Raw genomic sequence first — 13132 nt, 5'->3', positions numbered from 1 at the left:
CTATCTATTTTAAAACTTAATAATAACACATTTAACTTGTGCTTTTGTGATGATATTTGGCGGTACTTGTTGCGATTAAAGTTGGGCAGAGTATGTATGGCCTACAATGAGTACACGTTTGAAAATAACAGAATAATTTGAAATACATTAATACTCCATAATTGATATGTGAATCGACAATCGTACGAATGAATTGCTAAATTATTATTGAAAACTGAATTTGAAAGATTATAGAAACGATAGAATGAAATCATTCAATTAATTCATTTCAAGAAGGAACAAAATCAATTAAATATAGGTCACAATCCCCAATGGAAAAAACTAAAGCAGCAAATTACTTCTCCTATCAATAGTAATTTTTTCCGAGCATCTGCGAGATTAAATCTGTGAATTTTCGGCGTGACTAGTTTGATTCTCATTATTGTACTTCTCTGCTTTGCTTTTTGCATTTTTCCTTGTCTTCTTCTCGTTTTCCGAATTTGGACTAGATTATTTGTGGTGAAGGCGATCGCAGCTTTATGCTTGAGCGATAATTGGAGTATGAATCGAAGCCGAAAAAGCGGCAACTCATGGCCGCTGAAACTCTCTTTAGGCTTAGAAAGAGGCTTTTGCCAAATGGGCCTATCGTTTTTCCCAAAGCCCCTTTTGTTCCATCACACCTTAAAATGGATAGAATTCCTCATCCCTAAGTTTCGATTTTCCACAGCCTTTTGCTTCGATTGCGACGTTTTGCGATTCTTTCCGGCTAGGAATGGCATACGCACTCCACATTTTTGTTTGGTAGCTGCAACTGATTTGATTGTAGGATAATTGTGTGAAGTTGAAAAATTGTGCATTTTACATTTCCATTAACTGATTGTTTGATACTTCTATTGTCTTTCATTTTGAATAATGAGTCAGTAGTGTTATTATTAGCCAAAATTAAGCTGTTCATTTAATTTTCTTTACATATAATAAACTGCTTATCTGTTGCTGTTTGTAAGTGATTTTTGTGAGCTTCACTTGATTTTTATGTAGACGAATGATTACGGTTTACTGTTCCAACATGACTTAATAATTGACGAACATGTATTGCTTCGGATAAGGATAATGTATGTATCATCTAAAGATGAACCAATCCACTGCATTCCACAAATAGGAATTGTAAACATCCCCACAAAGTTGGATCAATGATTATGCCATTTTGGTCAAACTAAAACTGCTTTGGTGTTATCCTTCTTTTCTAGGACAATGAGTGATTAGATTGAGATATTTTTGTCATGACCACTCATTGTTGCTTTCAGGGCGTGCTTGACATTAGCTGAATCTGCATTTTGAGTGGAAGTTGTGAACGGAACTGGTAAGACCATAGTTATTGACTGGGATAAATATCATGCACTCTGTTTTGTACTTCATAGCTGCTTTGTGGCATGGATGAACATGTTTGACCACCTCCTGATGGCCATGTTAATAAATATAGAATGTTTATTTCCTTTCCTCCTAAATTATAGTTTATGCTGTTTCATATTTTGACTAGATCAGGTTTGGATAACTATTGGGATTATCATTATATATACTCCCTCCGTTCCCTCATAGCCGAGTCGCTTCTTTTTTGCACTCGTTTTAGGAAAATCATAATAAATAGTTAAAGTGAAAAAAACTAAATTAAGAGAGAGAATAATATAGAGTTTTAAAGTCTTCTCTACATCATTCTCTCTCTTACTTTATTATTTTTCCACTTTAACTATTTATCCCAAAACGAGTGCAAAAAAGAAGTGATTCACTAAGGGAACGGAGGTAGTACTTTTTTAATGGAGTGGGGTGTAGGGGACCTTAAGTGCCATTATATGAGTCTACCAATATCTCTTTTATAGCTTAACATGGAAAGCTGTTTCCCTGTTACCAAATATAAAATCTGATTCAGTCTATAAGCCATTAAGATGCATTCTAGTATAATTTAGTACTGTACTGATCAGTTGAATGAGTCAACTTATAATGGAATCCAGATGATGCTAAGCTCTCCGAATTCTTTTTGCCTACTGTCCTAATTCATTCAAACTTTGATGCTGTATTTCTCATGCAATGTGTATAATAGTAATGGAAAACCGGATTTATACGGCATGAAAACAGAAAATTTTGTGTGAGACCCATGCACGCACACGTGCATGTGCCAAGCATAAAGAGACGTTAAAAACGCGATATTTATCTTAGCGACCAGAAACTTTTCCTTTTTTACATGGTTGCAAGATAAATTTGTATCAATGCGTAATAACACTAAGAAATGTTCCCGTATGCTGCTTTTAATTTAGACTTACGGTGGCGATTTGCATATCAGTATATCACTAATCCAGCTCAGATTTGAAGTACCTTTGAACTCGATTTGGTTCTAATTGGCGGCGCGAGTTGGTTTCCTTAACTTAGTCTATTCCATACTTTTAACTAGGATTCTCTCCTTAGTGATGTATTTAGCACAAATAGGAAAATCTTTATATCACCAAAAAAGCATATAGCACAAATCTAAAAGCAGTCATAAATTTATCTATGGCCCAACACCACTAGATTAGAATTATGTAGCTTAACAGCATATGGACTTGTCCACCACCAGCTACAATGATAAAGCTATATCCACTGTTGACAATGACCATTTGTTTGCCAACATTTTCTGTACACTTGCTGCTGACTTGATCCCTTAATCCAATGTTGTTCTTGTTTACTGCAGTTGAGACACTGGATTCACAAAAATCGACTGATGGACTTGGAGTTTCACGTCCTCTGTGTAAGGTAGCTTAACTTGCCCTGTCTGATACATTTCGGCCCCATTTTCGACTATTGCTTCTTGATTGTTGAAGGGCACAATGTATGCATTTTCATCCAGGAGTTGGGAGATTGAGGTCATGTATTCATACTCCCATAAATGAGTTAGAGAACAAGTTCTCGGGAACTTGTGAATCTGTGGTTCTATAACCTCATTGGCAATCACAGGCTGAATAAAAGAGTCTTCTACTTTTTGCTCAGGAGGCTTTGTTAGATTCTTTTTCTTGTATATCCGACATAGAACCCAATCATCCAACTGAATACACAACAACAAAAAAACATAGTTATTCTCAGATCTGCATCCAATTCGTGTCTATTTCTTGTCTCAAAAACCCGAAAACAGAGTAACCTCAATCTTGTAACTTACCCTCATGGAGCCATTCTGCTTGCTCGGATGCGGCCTTGAATCACCCAGTCTATATTCGTGCATGATCCAATCAGTCTTGACGCCTTTCGGCGGCTTCCCCTTGTAGAAAACAAGAGCCTTCTTCACACCTACGAATTTTGATCTGCTGTAGATCACTTTGTCTGTGCCTGTAGCCTTCCAGTATCCTGAAACAGCTGCCCGATTCGGGCGCACACCATTCGGATACTTCCTATCTCGAGGGCTGAAGAAGTACCACTCACTCTCTCCAAACCCTGCTTTCTCTGTGTCATGCAAAAACAAAAAACCTATCAGTAATAGTAGTAGTAAATGAGATACCTCTGTTTTCAAGAATGTTAATATTTGTTTACTAACCAGGTAATTCCCATGGATCAAATTTGTAGATATCGACTTCGGGGATTATTGAAACTGGGCAGGTTCTGGATGTAGCCTGGTTTTTGAGATAGTACATGATCAGCTCTTCATCAGTGGGGTGAAATCTGAAACCTGGAGGAAGATCAGTGCTGTATGTGCCTACCATTTTCTTTTCTTTCTGGTTAAGAATGATATGACAACTTAAGGCAAATTTACTCTGTTTTTGTGTTTATGTGGTGAAGAGAAATGCTATGAGGAGAAGGAGAAGGAGAGGGAGAAGTGTTTGAAATGTTTGCAAGGCAATAGCTCCTCTATTTATATCTCAACATTTTTGTCATCTTGTGAGGTAAAATCACTTGTGATTGGCTGCTTTCTTGACTTTACACACACACATACATATTATGAAAAGAGTGTGCTTTTGGGTGTTGTTTTATGTGAGTATACATTATACAATGAATGATGCCATGCTGCACCAATTGCGATTACTTGGAATACTACTTGCTCCAATTGTTGATTTTTAGACCTGTGTTATTTTATTTCTTTTCTTGTGGATAACAATTGGGAATATTCTATTAATATAATCCCTTTTTTGGTTAAGATTTCTTGTTCTTTTATGGTGCTTTAACGAACTGCGTTCCAATAATTTAATAAAGTAGTAGTATTTGATAGTCATGGTGTTGGAATTATGGAGCTTAGGGATGGGAAATAAGAGAATTTTCGGGGTTATTCAGTGTGGGTCTTATTTATATATGCCTGCCAATTGTTATTAAAAATAAGTTAAAAATAACACTCATCTAGGACATCGTTATATGATCGTGTTGTGTAGTTCTAATGGAATCAGTTGTGATACAGTTTTACTTTATGAAGCTATTGACATTTTTGCGATGAGGACAAAATGCTCCATTCATCAATTGTGATGAGCCAAAGTTGTAGCATAAAACACGAGACAAAATCAACAGGAAGTACACACAGTCTATCCCAGAACCAATAAAAGATAAGTAGTAAGTAGGAGTACTACTCTTTTATCTTTGAGCTCGTGATTTAGGTCAAATTCTTAAAAGTTATTTTATTTTTTGATAGGTGCATTTTAAATTGACCATGCGGTGTGAAAATAGAAATTCACACCTTTTTAAGAATGTTTTGAAGATGGATGCCCAACCAAGAGAGGAAGCATGCTACTGGATCCTTGGGCAAACATAGAAATATGTTTTATCGATCATAACATTAATACTATAAGCAACTCTCTGTTGCTTTCTTGCTTAAAATATATCGATTTCTCGCATAAATATATCTATCATCATCGATTCCCTGATTCATATGTTTGATCAAGCTATTGACATGAGCTAATCAAATTTGATCTTGTGAAATTTGATTCTTTACTTTCGTAAGCAAAAGTAAATTAGTTTGAAATTTATAATTATTGATTTTATCTAAATCTTAATTTGTACGTGTGTAATAAATTTATTGATAATCATTAGTAGTATTAGATAAAGAAATTATCTTGAGTTTCAGCTTTGAGATACAGTACTGAGTACTCCGTTATCATTTTAGCTTTTCCGTTTAGGAGTTTTTTTTTTTTTTCGTTTAGGAGTTAAAGTTTCACTGTTACACCTACTATTATAGTACTATTTTTTTCAATTTGAACTAGGCCTCTAAATTTAGTCAAAATGTACTAAACTCATTATCAAAACTAGGACTGTGCCCTTGTGGCGGATATACTACTCCCTCCGTCCCACATAATTTTACACAGTTTGCCTTGGCACGAGTTTTAAGAAATGTAATAGAAAGTGAGTTGAAAAAGTTAGTGGGATGTGGGTCCTATTTTTAAAGTATTGGTTTTATAATAAAATGTGAGTAGGAATGAGTTAGTGGAATATGAGGTCCACTACCAAAAATGGTAAAAGTGAAATAGATAAAATTATGTGGGACAGACTAAAATGGAATATTGGGTAAAATAATGTGGGACGGGGAGGATCATACTATAAACATCAAATCACATAGGCGTAATCATGTTTAAAATAGTAGATCAAAAGATAAACATATAATTAGAGGTTTGTGTTAAAATGACAACCTCTCTTAAAATGACAACGTGACAACGCTTATACAGCAATATTATAAACGTTACACAGCAATATCCAACACGTTAGACAGCAATTTATAAATTGCTGTCTAACGTGTTGGATATTGCTGTTCAAGAAAAATTGTTGTTTAAAGGCCAGCATATTGCTGCCCGTCTTTTTGGGGGGTTTTTTTTTTTTTTTTTGCCACGTGTCAGCTTATTTTTCGTCCACGTGTATAAATGATTGGCTAGGAATGGTGGTATGGTGTTATTTTAAGGGGTGGTGGCACCCTAACATGCCCCTGTAATTAGATTCACAAAAATAGAAATAAAAATAATTTCACACTTGACCTTTCATCAAATTCGAGTAAATAATCAACTTTAGAACATAAAGTTTGAAGTAGTAAGTCAGTTTACAAAGTGACACGTGTTCTTAATTTCCTCGAATAGTCTAGAAAAGAAAGATAAGCATTAAAAGAGATGGTATAATTTTATAATAAGATCTGATTTTTTTACATGTGGCTCTTATCCAGCCACATCACGATTAGGCATATAATTGCTCCACATCAGCTTCTTCAATTCAACGTTAACACCGAAGTAATCTTTTTTAATTAAATAAGGGTAAGTCTCGATTAGTTGCACGTGGTAATGCTTTGATCCACATGATTAATTTACCTTATCAACACGTGTCGTGGCTGATTTGTGCTCTACTAAAAAAAAAATTATATTTCCAAGAAAAAGGAAAATGCAAAACTTTTGTGTAGTTTTTGCTAAAAATAACCGGAAATTATATACCTTGATAAGAAAAAAAAAATCAGTTTCTAATAGTAACATAGTCGGTTGAATCAATTCCATGAAAATTCTGTAATAATAACCGAGCCGTAATTTATAATTATTTTTTTTATCGAGCTCTCATAATTAAAATTAAACTGTGCTCCTTGATTAAAGTTCCTGATGAAATTATCTAAAAATCCTTTCTCGATAAATTAGGGAATTTTAAGAGGAAAGTTACCTCCTAGTAAAATGTGGGATTTTATTGGTTAATAATTTTGTGTCCATTCAAGTTCTCAATATTTAATTGCCACGCGCACTGGTCAATTGCTAGTGGGCTTTGTCTTTATTGACTATTAGATGGAATTTTTTTAGCTTAGATTCCTTAATTACTTCATCCAATCTTTATTTTTGGTCAAATATACTCTACAATGACTTCGTTCGACTTATCGTTATTACATTGGATAATTGGATTGATTATACATACATACACTTAATCTTTTTTATTAGGTGTAAAATATAAAAAGGACAAACCACCTTTATATTGTATTTTGTAGAAATAAAACTATCTATAAATTAGTATGACAAATTTATTAATAGCCTCGTTTTAGTAACTATAGTATCATCGTATTTAATTAAATAACAAAAATAATTATAATTTATTCATTATCCCTGCCGATCCGATTAATAATGTTAAGAGAATTCTATACACATCCTTCTTTGCTCACGATTGTTCATTGTCATGATTCTGGTATAGTATTTTATAATTTTAAATTGGGGACAATTGGGTTGAAATAGTATATATATTTATTAATTTTATTATTTAATTAAATATATGTCTATTCCGAGTGAGGGGAGTGATCAACTGCTAACTAATTAGCAATTTCAAACTAAGACTAAATCTTAGCCATTAGATTAGAGCATCTGCAATGGTCGGCTAGCGACCGGCTAGCCGAACCATTGCAGTCGGCGAGAGCGAAATCGGCTAGCGCTTCGGCGTGGGCTGGCCGATCGGCTAGCCGCCATTGTGGCGGCCCGATCGGCCAGCGATCGGCCAACGCCCATTTTTGTTTTGTTTTTTTTTATTTTAAAAAAAACCTATATAAACGCGATTTTCGTTTCATTTTCATTTGCACCACTTGTTTTAACGAGTTTTCTCTCTCTCTAACTTTCTGTACAAGAGCATCATCGAGCGATGGATCACAACAACGAGTCCAGTCCAGCGACGAGTGGATCTTAGACTCCCACGGTACCTGTGGGATCTGGATGGGGGCAGATGGGCCCGGGGTTTAACAGATGATGGGGATGATGGTCGGTGCGCGGGGGGGGCGGGGGTATGCCGGGGGGTATGCCGTGGGGGATGACGGGCGGAGGGCAGGGGAGTGGCGGGCAGTCAGCGCCCGGGTGGGGGGTTATGCCCCAGATGCAGCAGCAGATGATGGGGATGATGTGGCAGGGCGGGGTGCCGGGGGGGATGCAGCACGGTATGCATCCCGGGATGCAGGGGGGGTTCAGGGGTCACCGGGAGGGGATACGGTATATCAGCCCTCGCTTGATTTTTTGACGGCTTCGTCTCACACGTCGACCCCAGTGGAGACGCAGTTCAATGGCGATGACCTTCTGTCATTGCATGATATGGGGATCGATCTCGAGGATCCGGATACTCCCGTTCTGGCGAGGCGGGCCGCGCCGAAGAAGAAGACGAGGGGGAAGGCCAAGGCGGTCGGCGAGTCATCGCAGCCCGCTGTTGACCACACCCCTGGCCGGAGGAAGTGGACGGAGGATGAGTACGCCGGGGTGGCCAGGGGGTGGTTGGAGGTGTGCGACGATCCGCTGGTTGCGAACAACCAGCAGGTCGTCAACATGTGGTCGAAGATCAGAGCTGCCTATAGGAGGCACTGCCCGGACGGGAAGGACTTCAGCAACGAGGAGGTCCGAAAGGGGTGGGAGCGCACCAGGGCCGCGGTGGGCCGTTTTGCGAATTTGTACGCCAACGCCCTCCGTCAGCTCACTAGTGGGCAGAATGAGGACGACGCCTGGAGGATAGCCGCGAGTCAGTTCCCCTTGGAGGGGAAGTATAAGGAGTTCACCTTCTGGGAGTGCTTCTTGTTGCTGAAGGACTCCGAGAAGTTCCGGGCGGGGTGCGACGCTGGGTGTCCGAAGAAGCAGCGACTGAACTATAGCGGCGACTACAGCGGCAGCAGCAGCGGATCCCACGACCTCGCCCCGGATGCTGAGGAGTTTCCATTCCCTCCTTCATTTACTGGTCGCCCCCGCCCGGTTGGACAGAAGCGGGCGCAGCGGGCTGCGAGGGGCGGATCCCCCCTATCGCCCCGCGAGGTCCAGTCCTCCGCCCTCCCACCCGCCCCACTCGAGTACACTCTCCATTCGCGTAACCATACGCGGGATCAGATGTACAAGGTCTTCCAAGTGGAAGGCCGCCACTGACCCCACGGAGAAGATGTTTCTTCACGAGATGCTCGAGAGCATGCGTGTTGATTTGGAGATCGCGAGGGCACGGCTAGCGGGTTCCGATGTGGGCTCAGATACCACGGGTGGCGGCAGCGGCGGCGGCGACGGCGACAGCGACGGCGATGAGGAGTAGAGAGCGGCAGGGCTCGTGTGTGGAAGCCCTTTTTTTTAAAAAAAAAAAATCATGTACTTTTTTTTAAAATCTTTGTACTTTTTTTTTAATGGAATGGATTATTTTTCCCGTATATGTCTCGTAAATTTAATTCCGTATTTTAATCGTAATTTTAATTCCGTAAATGTAGTATATTTTGAATTATTTTTATTGCGGCTGGCCTATGGCTGGCCTAAATCTGATGTGGCAGGTGGATTTTTTAGTGTTGCTGACGTGGCAGAGGAGAGAATGGCTGGCCTATTGCTGGCCTAAGCACCATTGCGGATGCTCTTAGAAGATCTAGTGGTTGAAATAAAGCCACATGAATTATATTTTTAATTAAGAAAATTAATAAATAAAATTAGAGGGTATTAATGTCAATTCCCTCTCATTAAAATCATCTTAAAACTTTAAATTTACGTAACTCTCTCGATTTAAATTATTTTTTCACAAAAAATATATCAGATTAAAGATAATTTTATAAGGATTCCAACAAGATCTCAATTGCATATGTTCCAACGATGTTCGGATGATGAAATTTGATATTTTTTATTTTAGTTTTCGTAAATGTTGATAACCAGATTTTTATCAACAAATACATTAAAAGATCTCAATAAAACCATGTAAAAATCTCAATAAAACCATGTAAAAATTTCAATAAATATGTGTTGATATTTTCTTGTACTAGTCTTGATATTCTTATGTCGTATTGTTGATGTTTGTAATACGCTATGTTGATTTAAAAAAACATTCACGAAAATTATCTTATGATAACATAATGACGAAATTACTCTTTTGTTGATATTTTATCTACTATTTATTGAGATTCGTAAGATTTAATCTCATCCATTTATTTTAAAATCTAAGGGTGAAGATTTGGTCTTAATTTTGAATTAAGGTGCTATAAACATTAGAACATGGCCCTTACGAGTGAAATGAATACTAATATCAATAGAATCGCCCCACAAATTAATATCGAGTTAATTATTATGCTAAAGACTCAAGGAATATAAAAGGCATCCAAAATAAAACTTGACCAATATCGCAAGGTCGATTAACATGTTGAATTTTTTGTTTAGTCTTATTTGTTTTTTTGCATTTAATTGGCTAACTATTTTTGGCGCTAGTAGTCAGCTCGTCTAATTTCAATGACATAAAATTATTGTGAATACGATGATTGTGTGTGGACACATATATGAACTCCGGCATGTCATATCAATATCATCATCCGTGAGCCAGACCGCAATATATATTTTTGGAAAATTTCGGTATTTTTTTTTATAATTATATGGAGTATTTACGTAGTTAGAATTATAAGTTATATTTATTCATAAGAAAAGGAGTACTAATATTAGTGAGATATTTTTGGAGGAAAGATAGCATGGTGGGGAATTAAGGAGCTAGCAGATGAGGTCACGGCTGCTATTAAAATGATGCAGAGAATGTATATTTATATTTCTGGTAAGCTTTGTTAGATGGCATGATTATTGATTACGTACAATAACTTTAATTCTTTTTCTGGAAATTGTAGCGACAATAGTAGCTTTCATAATATTGGGGAACAGTTGTATTAGGAGAATTTTTTAACTTTGGCATATACTCCTATCTTTAGTAGCATATTTATGCCTTTTAATCAATTTCTTTTTCTAGATATCATAATACTCCTTCCGTATGCTATTAGGAGTTTAATTTCTTGGCGGCATAGATTTTAATAAATGTTAAGAAAGTAGGTAAAAAAATGTTAGTGGAATATAAGTCGCACATATATATATTAGTTTTAAATGAAATATGAGTAGAATGAGTTAGTGAAATATGAGGCTCTATTACTATTTATGATAAAAGTGAACTAGGAAATCTATTTGCAGACGAACTAAAATGGAAAAACGGGACGCGGACGGAGGGAGTACTTAATATAGAGGAAATTATCATACGGCAGCAAATGTAAAGGTTGGTTCTCGTTTAAGAGAGTGGTATTTTTTTTACTTGAGCATCTAGGAAAAATTTCAAATACTTATAAGTTTGCTTGCGAGCATGTACTAATTTAATTGTAAAAACTTAAAGCTTAAATTGAAATTCTTTAAAGAATAAATACAAGAGAAACTGATGGATTTTATACACGACTGCTAAGATTTAAGAGTTGAAAGCATATTGGACAAATATATGACGGACATTAGATTTTGCAATAAATGTAATTAAATTAAATTATGATATAAAGATACATACCTGGGAAAGCGACCTCCCAAGTTCATGCATGTTTCTTTTTTGGTCCTAATCTTATCCTTTAATTGTTGAAATATAAATCTACTCTATATTTCTCAAACTTCTCCGAATTCGGAAATTAAATGAGAATTGCATGCAATAAACAAATCAGATTGCAGGAATTAATCAAAAAGAAAAGAAGTAAAGGAGAATTTCATTGACTTGGCAACCTCCATTGCCATTAAGATTTAAGCATCTGCATTCATTGGTGGCTCCTTTTTTGAGCTTATCTTCAAACAAAGCTGCAACCAATTATTTCTCTATCTTATTTTTTAATAGCTTGTACAAAGATTTTGATTCTATATATTATCGCATTTCTATATACTCCATCAAAAGAATCTTGATACTTATATTAATTGTTCAAATATAGTATAATATAGTTAATGTGAAATTATAATTTAATCCCCAATATATTGTCATCTAATTGGGGGTAAGTATAATTTTAACATATTATATCATTCACCACCCACGTACAGAAGCACGTTTCAATTCGAAATTAGAAAGATAAGCAGATAATGTCATACTTGAAAATATTAGAAAATAAGTGAGTATTTAACTCGGAAATATTTTTAAATTTTGGAAGAATTGTCATCCACCATGATTGCAACTTGTAATTAAAATTAAGAGATTTTTATCCTATGTGCAGTTGCAATAAAATAAACTATTCAATTTTAGATAACTATGAACATGCATACATCGTACTATATCTCCCTAGCTAGTTATATGATATATTATGCTTTATTTTCTTTCGTCAATGTTATAGGGATCAACTTTGACATAATAAACTAAGAGAAATAACACGAAAAAAATATTATCACACAAGATAAGAGAGAGTTGAATCTCTTTAATTATAGGTATAAATGACACATTTAAATTCATATTAGTGACACATTTACACTTATCTTGTTTAATTCTAGTCATTAATATGAATTTAATTCTTGGCATCTCTTTCATGTTTTTAATACAAATAACTAAATCCTTCAAAACTTTCATTTTCTAATCACAAAAAATATACAACCTGACCACAGTCAATCCTAATTTATTTTTTATGCAATCTGATCCTATTTTTTCGAAGTCAAGATTGTTGAGTCAACAGTCTACAGTTAATGGCGATGAGTCACGCTGTGGAAGTTGGAAGAATTCATCCCTTATTTTTTTTTATCTAAAATTCTAATATGCCACTCCATAGTTCATTTCAGTCCACTAATTTGATGAATATATGAAATGGGCCAGATTTTGGGTACACTATTTTATAGTATGGGCCTGATTACAAATTAAAAACCCCACATCACAGATGGAAATGATTGTGTTTCGGATTTGGTATACAAAATAGGCCTTTTATTCACAATTATTATTTGCCACGCATGTACCCAAGTTCAGAGCTTGTGTCATGTTTGGTAAGAAAATTAAATTTATAGATACTTCTAAGGATTCGAAGTTATTTCGAATAGTCCATTTCTTATCTTTCAACTGGTTAAATTTACATTGAACTTATCCTACGCTTCGATGATGAAGTAAAATCAACACCTTTAAAAATAAATGATACCAACCGGAAACATAGAAAACCGAATATTTATGTGTATAGCATAATTGTACATGTTGAAATTTATAAACCCTACCCGACCCATAATATATTACCACCTTTTATTTATTTTCTAGTACTAGCTAGTATATCTCAATAATGGCATCCCCACCTATACTCATAATAGTTTTGGTCGTTGTATTTCAAAGGTCATTTATTCTCTTGTACGAAAATTAATATAAGGAATACCTCTTCGGATATCACCATTGTTTTTGGAAAATCCTTTACTTCCAATTTGGCACGAATGTAGAAATTAGGTCTTTTTAAATTAAAGAAATGTAATATGACTCATATGATAGCTCAATA

The 13132-nt window shown here is 36.0% G+C and overlaps 1 protein-coding gene and 1 long non-coding RNA gene across 7 annotated transcripts; one reads left to right on the top strand and one right to left on the bottom strand.

Annotated features, from left to right (window-relative positions):
• The first annotated feature begins 201 nt into the window (after positions 1–201).
• Positions 202–4939, top strand: LOC125203300 (uncharacterized). Of its 6 annotated transcripts, none has more exons than XR_016132812.1 (6): positions 202–801; positions 1284–1339; positions 2699–2760; positions 3562–3683; positions 3775–3878; positions 4385–4936. It is a non-coding gene; the product is annotated as an uncharacterized LOC125203300 (long non-coding RNA). The 6 variants fall into 6 exon arrangements; XR_016132811.1 differs by having other exon boundaries at positions 203–423; positions 4385–4935; XR_016132809.1 differs by having other exon boundaries at positions 203–780; positions 4385–4934.
• On the bottom strand, positions 2444–3841 carry LOC125203299 (NAC domain-containing protein 1). Its single transcript, XM_048101614.2, has 3 exons — positions 3533–3841; positions 3161–3441; positions 2444–3049 (listed from the first exon to the last, which is right to left on the bottom strand). Exons 1-3 carry the CDS (start codon positions 3696–3698, stop codon positions 2690–2692), a joined length of 807 nt encoding a protein of 268 aa, XP_047957571.1. The 5' UTR covers positions 3699–3841; the 3' UTR covers positions 2444–2689.
• Positions 4940–13132: the final 8193 nt, after the last annotated feature.

This window comes from Salvia hispanica, chromosome 6, assembly GCF_029641045.1.
Source record: "Salvia hispanica isolate PSC_SH4W2 chromosome 6, Shi_PSC_v1, whole genome shotgun sequence".
NCBI lineage: Eukaryota > Viridiplantae > Streptophyta > Magnoliopsida > Lamiales > Lamiaceae > Salvia > Salvia hispanica.
This window is presented reverse-complemented; position numbering and strand designations above follow the sequence as displayed.

Bases quoted from the DNA above. Each gene is read 5' to 3' on its own strand.
- LOC125203299 (XM_048101614.2), bottom strand. From the start codon at position 3,698: ATGGTAGGCACATACAGCACTGATCTTCCTCCAGGTTTCAGATTTCAC. The intron at 3,442-3,532 runs GTTAGTAAACAA...TGCATGACACAG, and splicing joins TGATCCATGGGAATTACCTG to AGAAAGCAGGGTTTGGAGAG. The intron at 3,050-3,160 runs GTAAGTTACAAG...TTGTGTATTCAG, and splicing joins AGCAGAATGGCTCCATGAGG to TTGGATGATTGGGTTCTATG.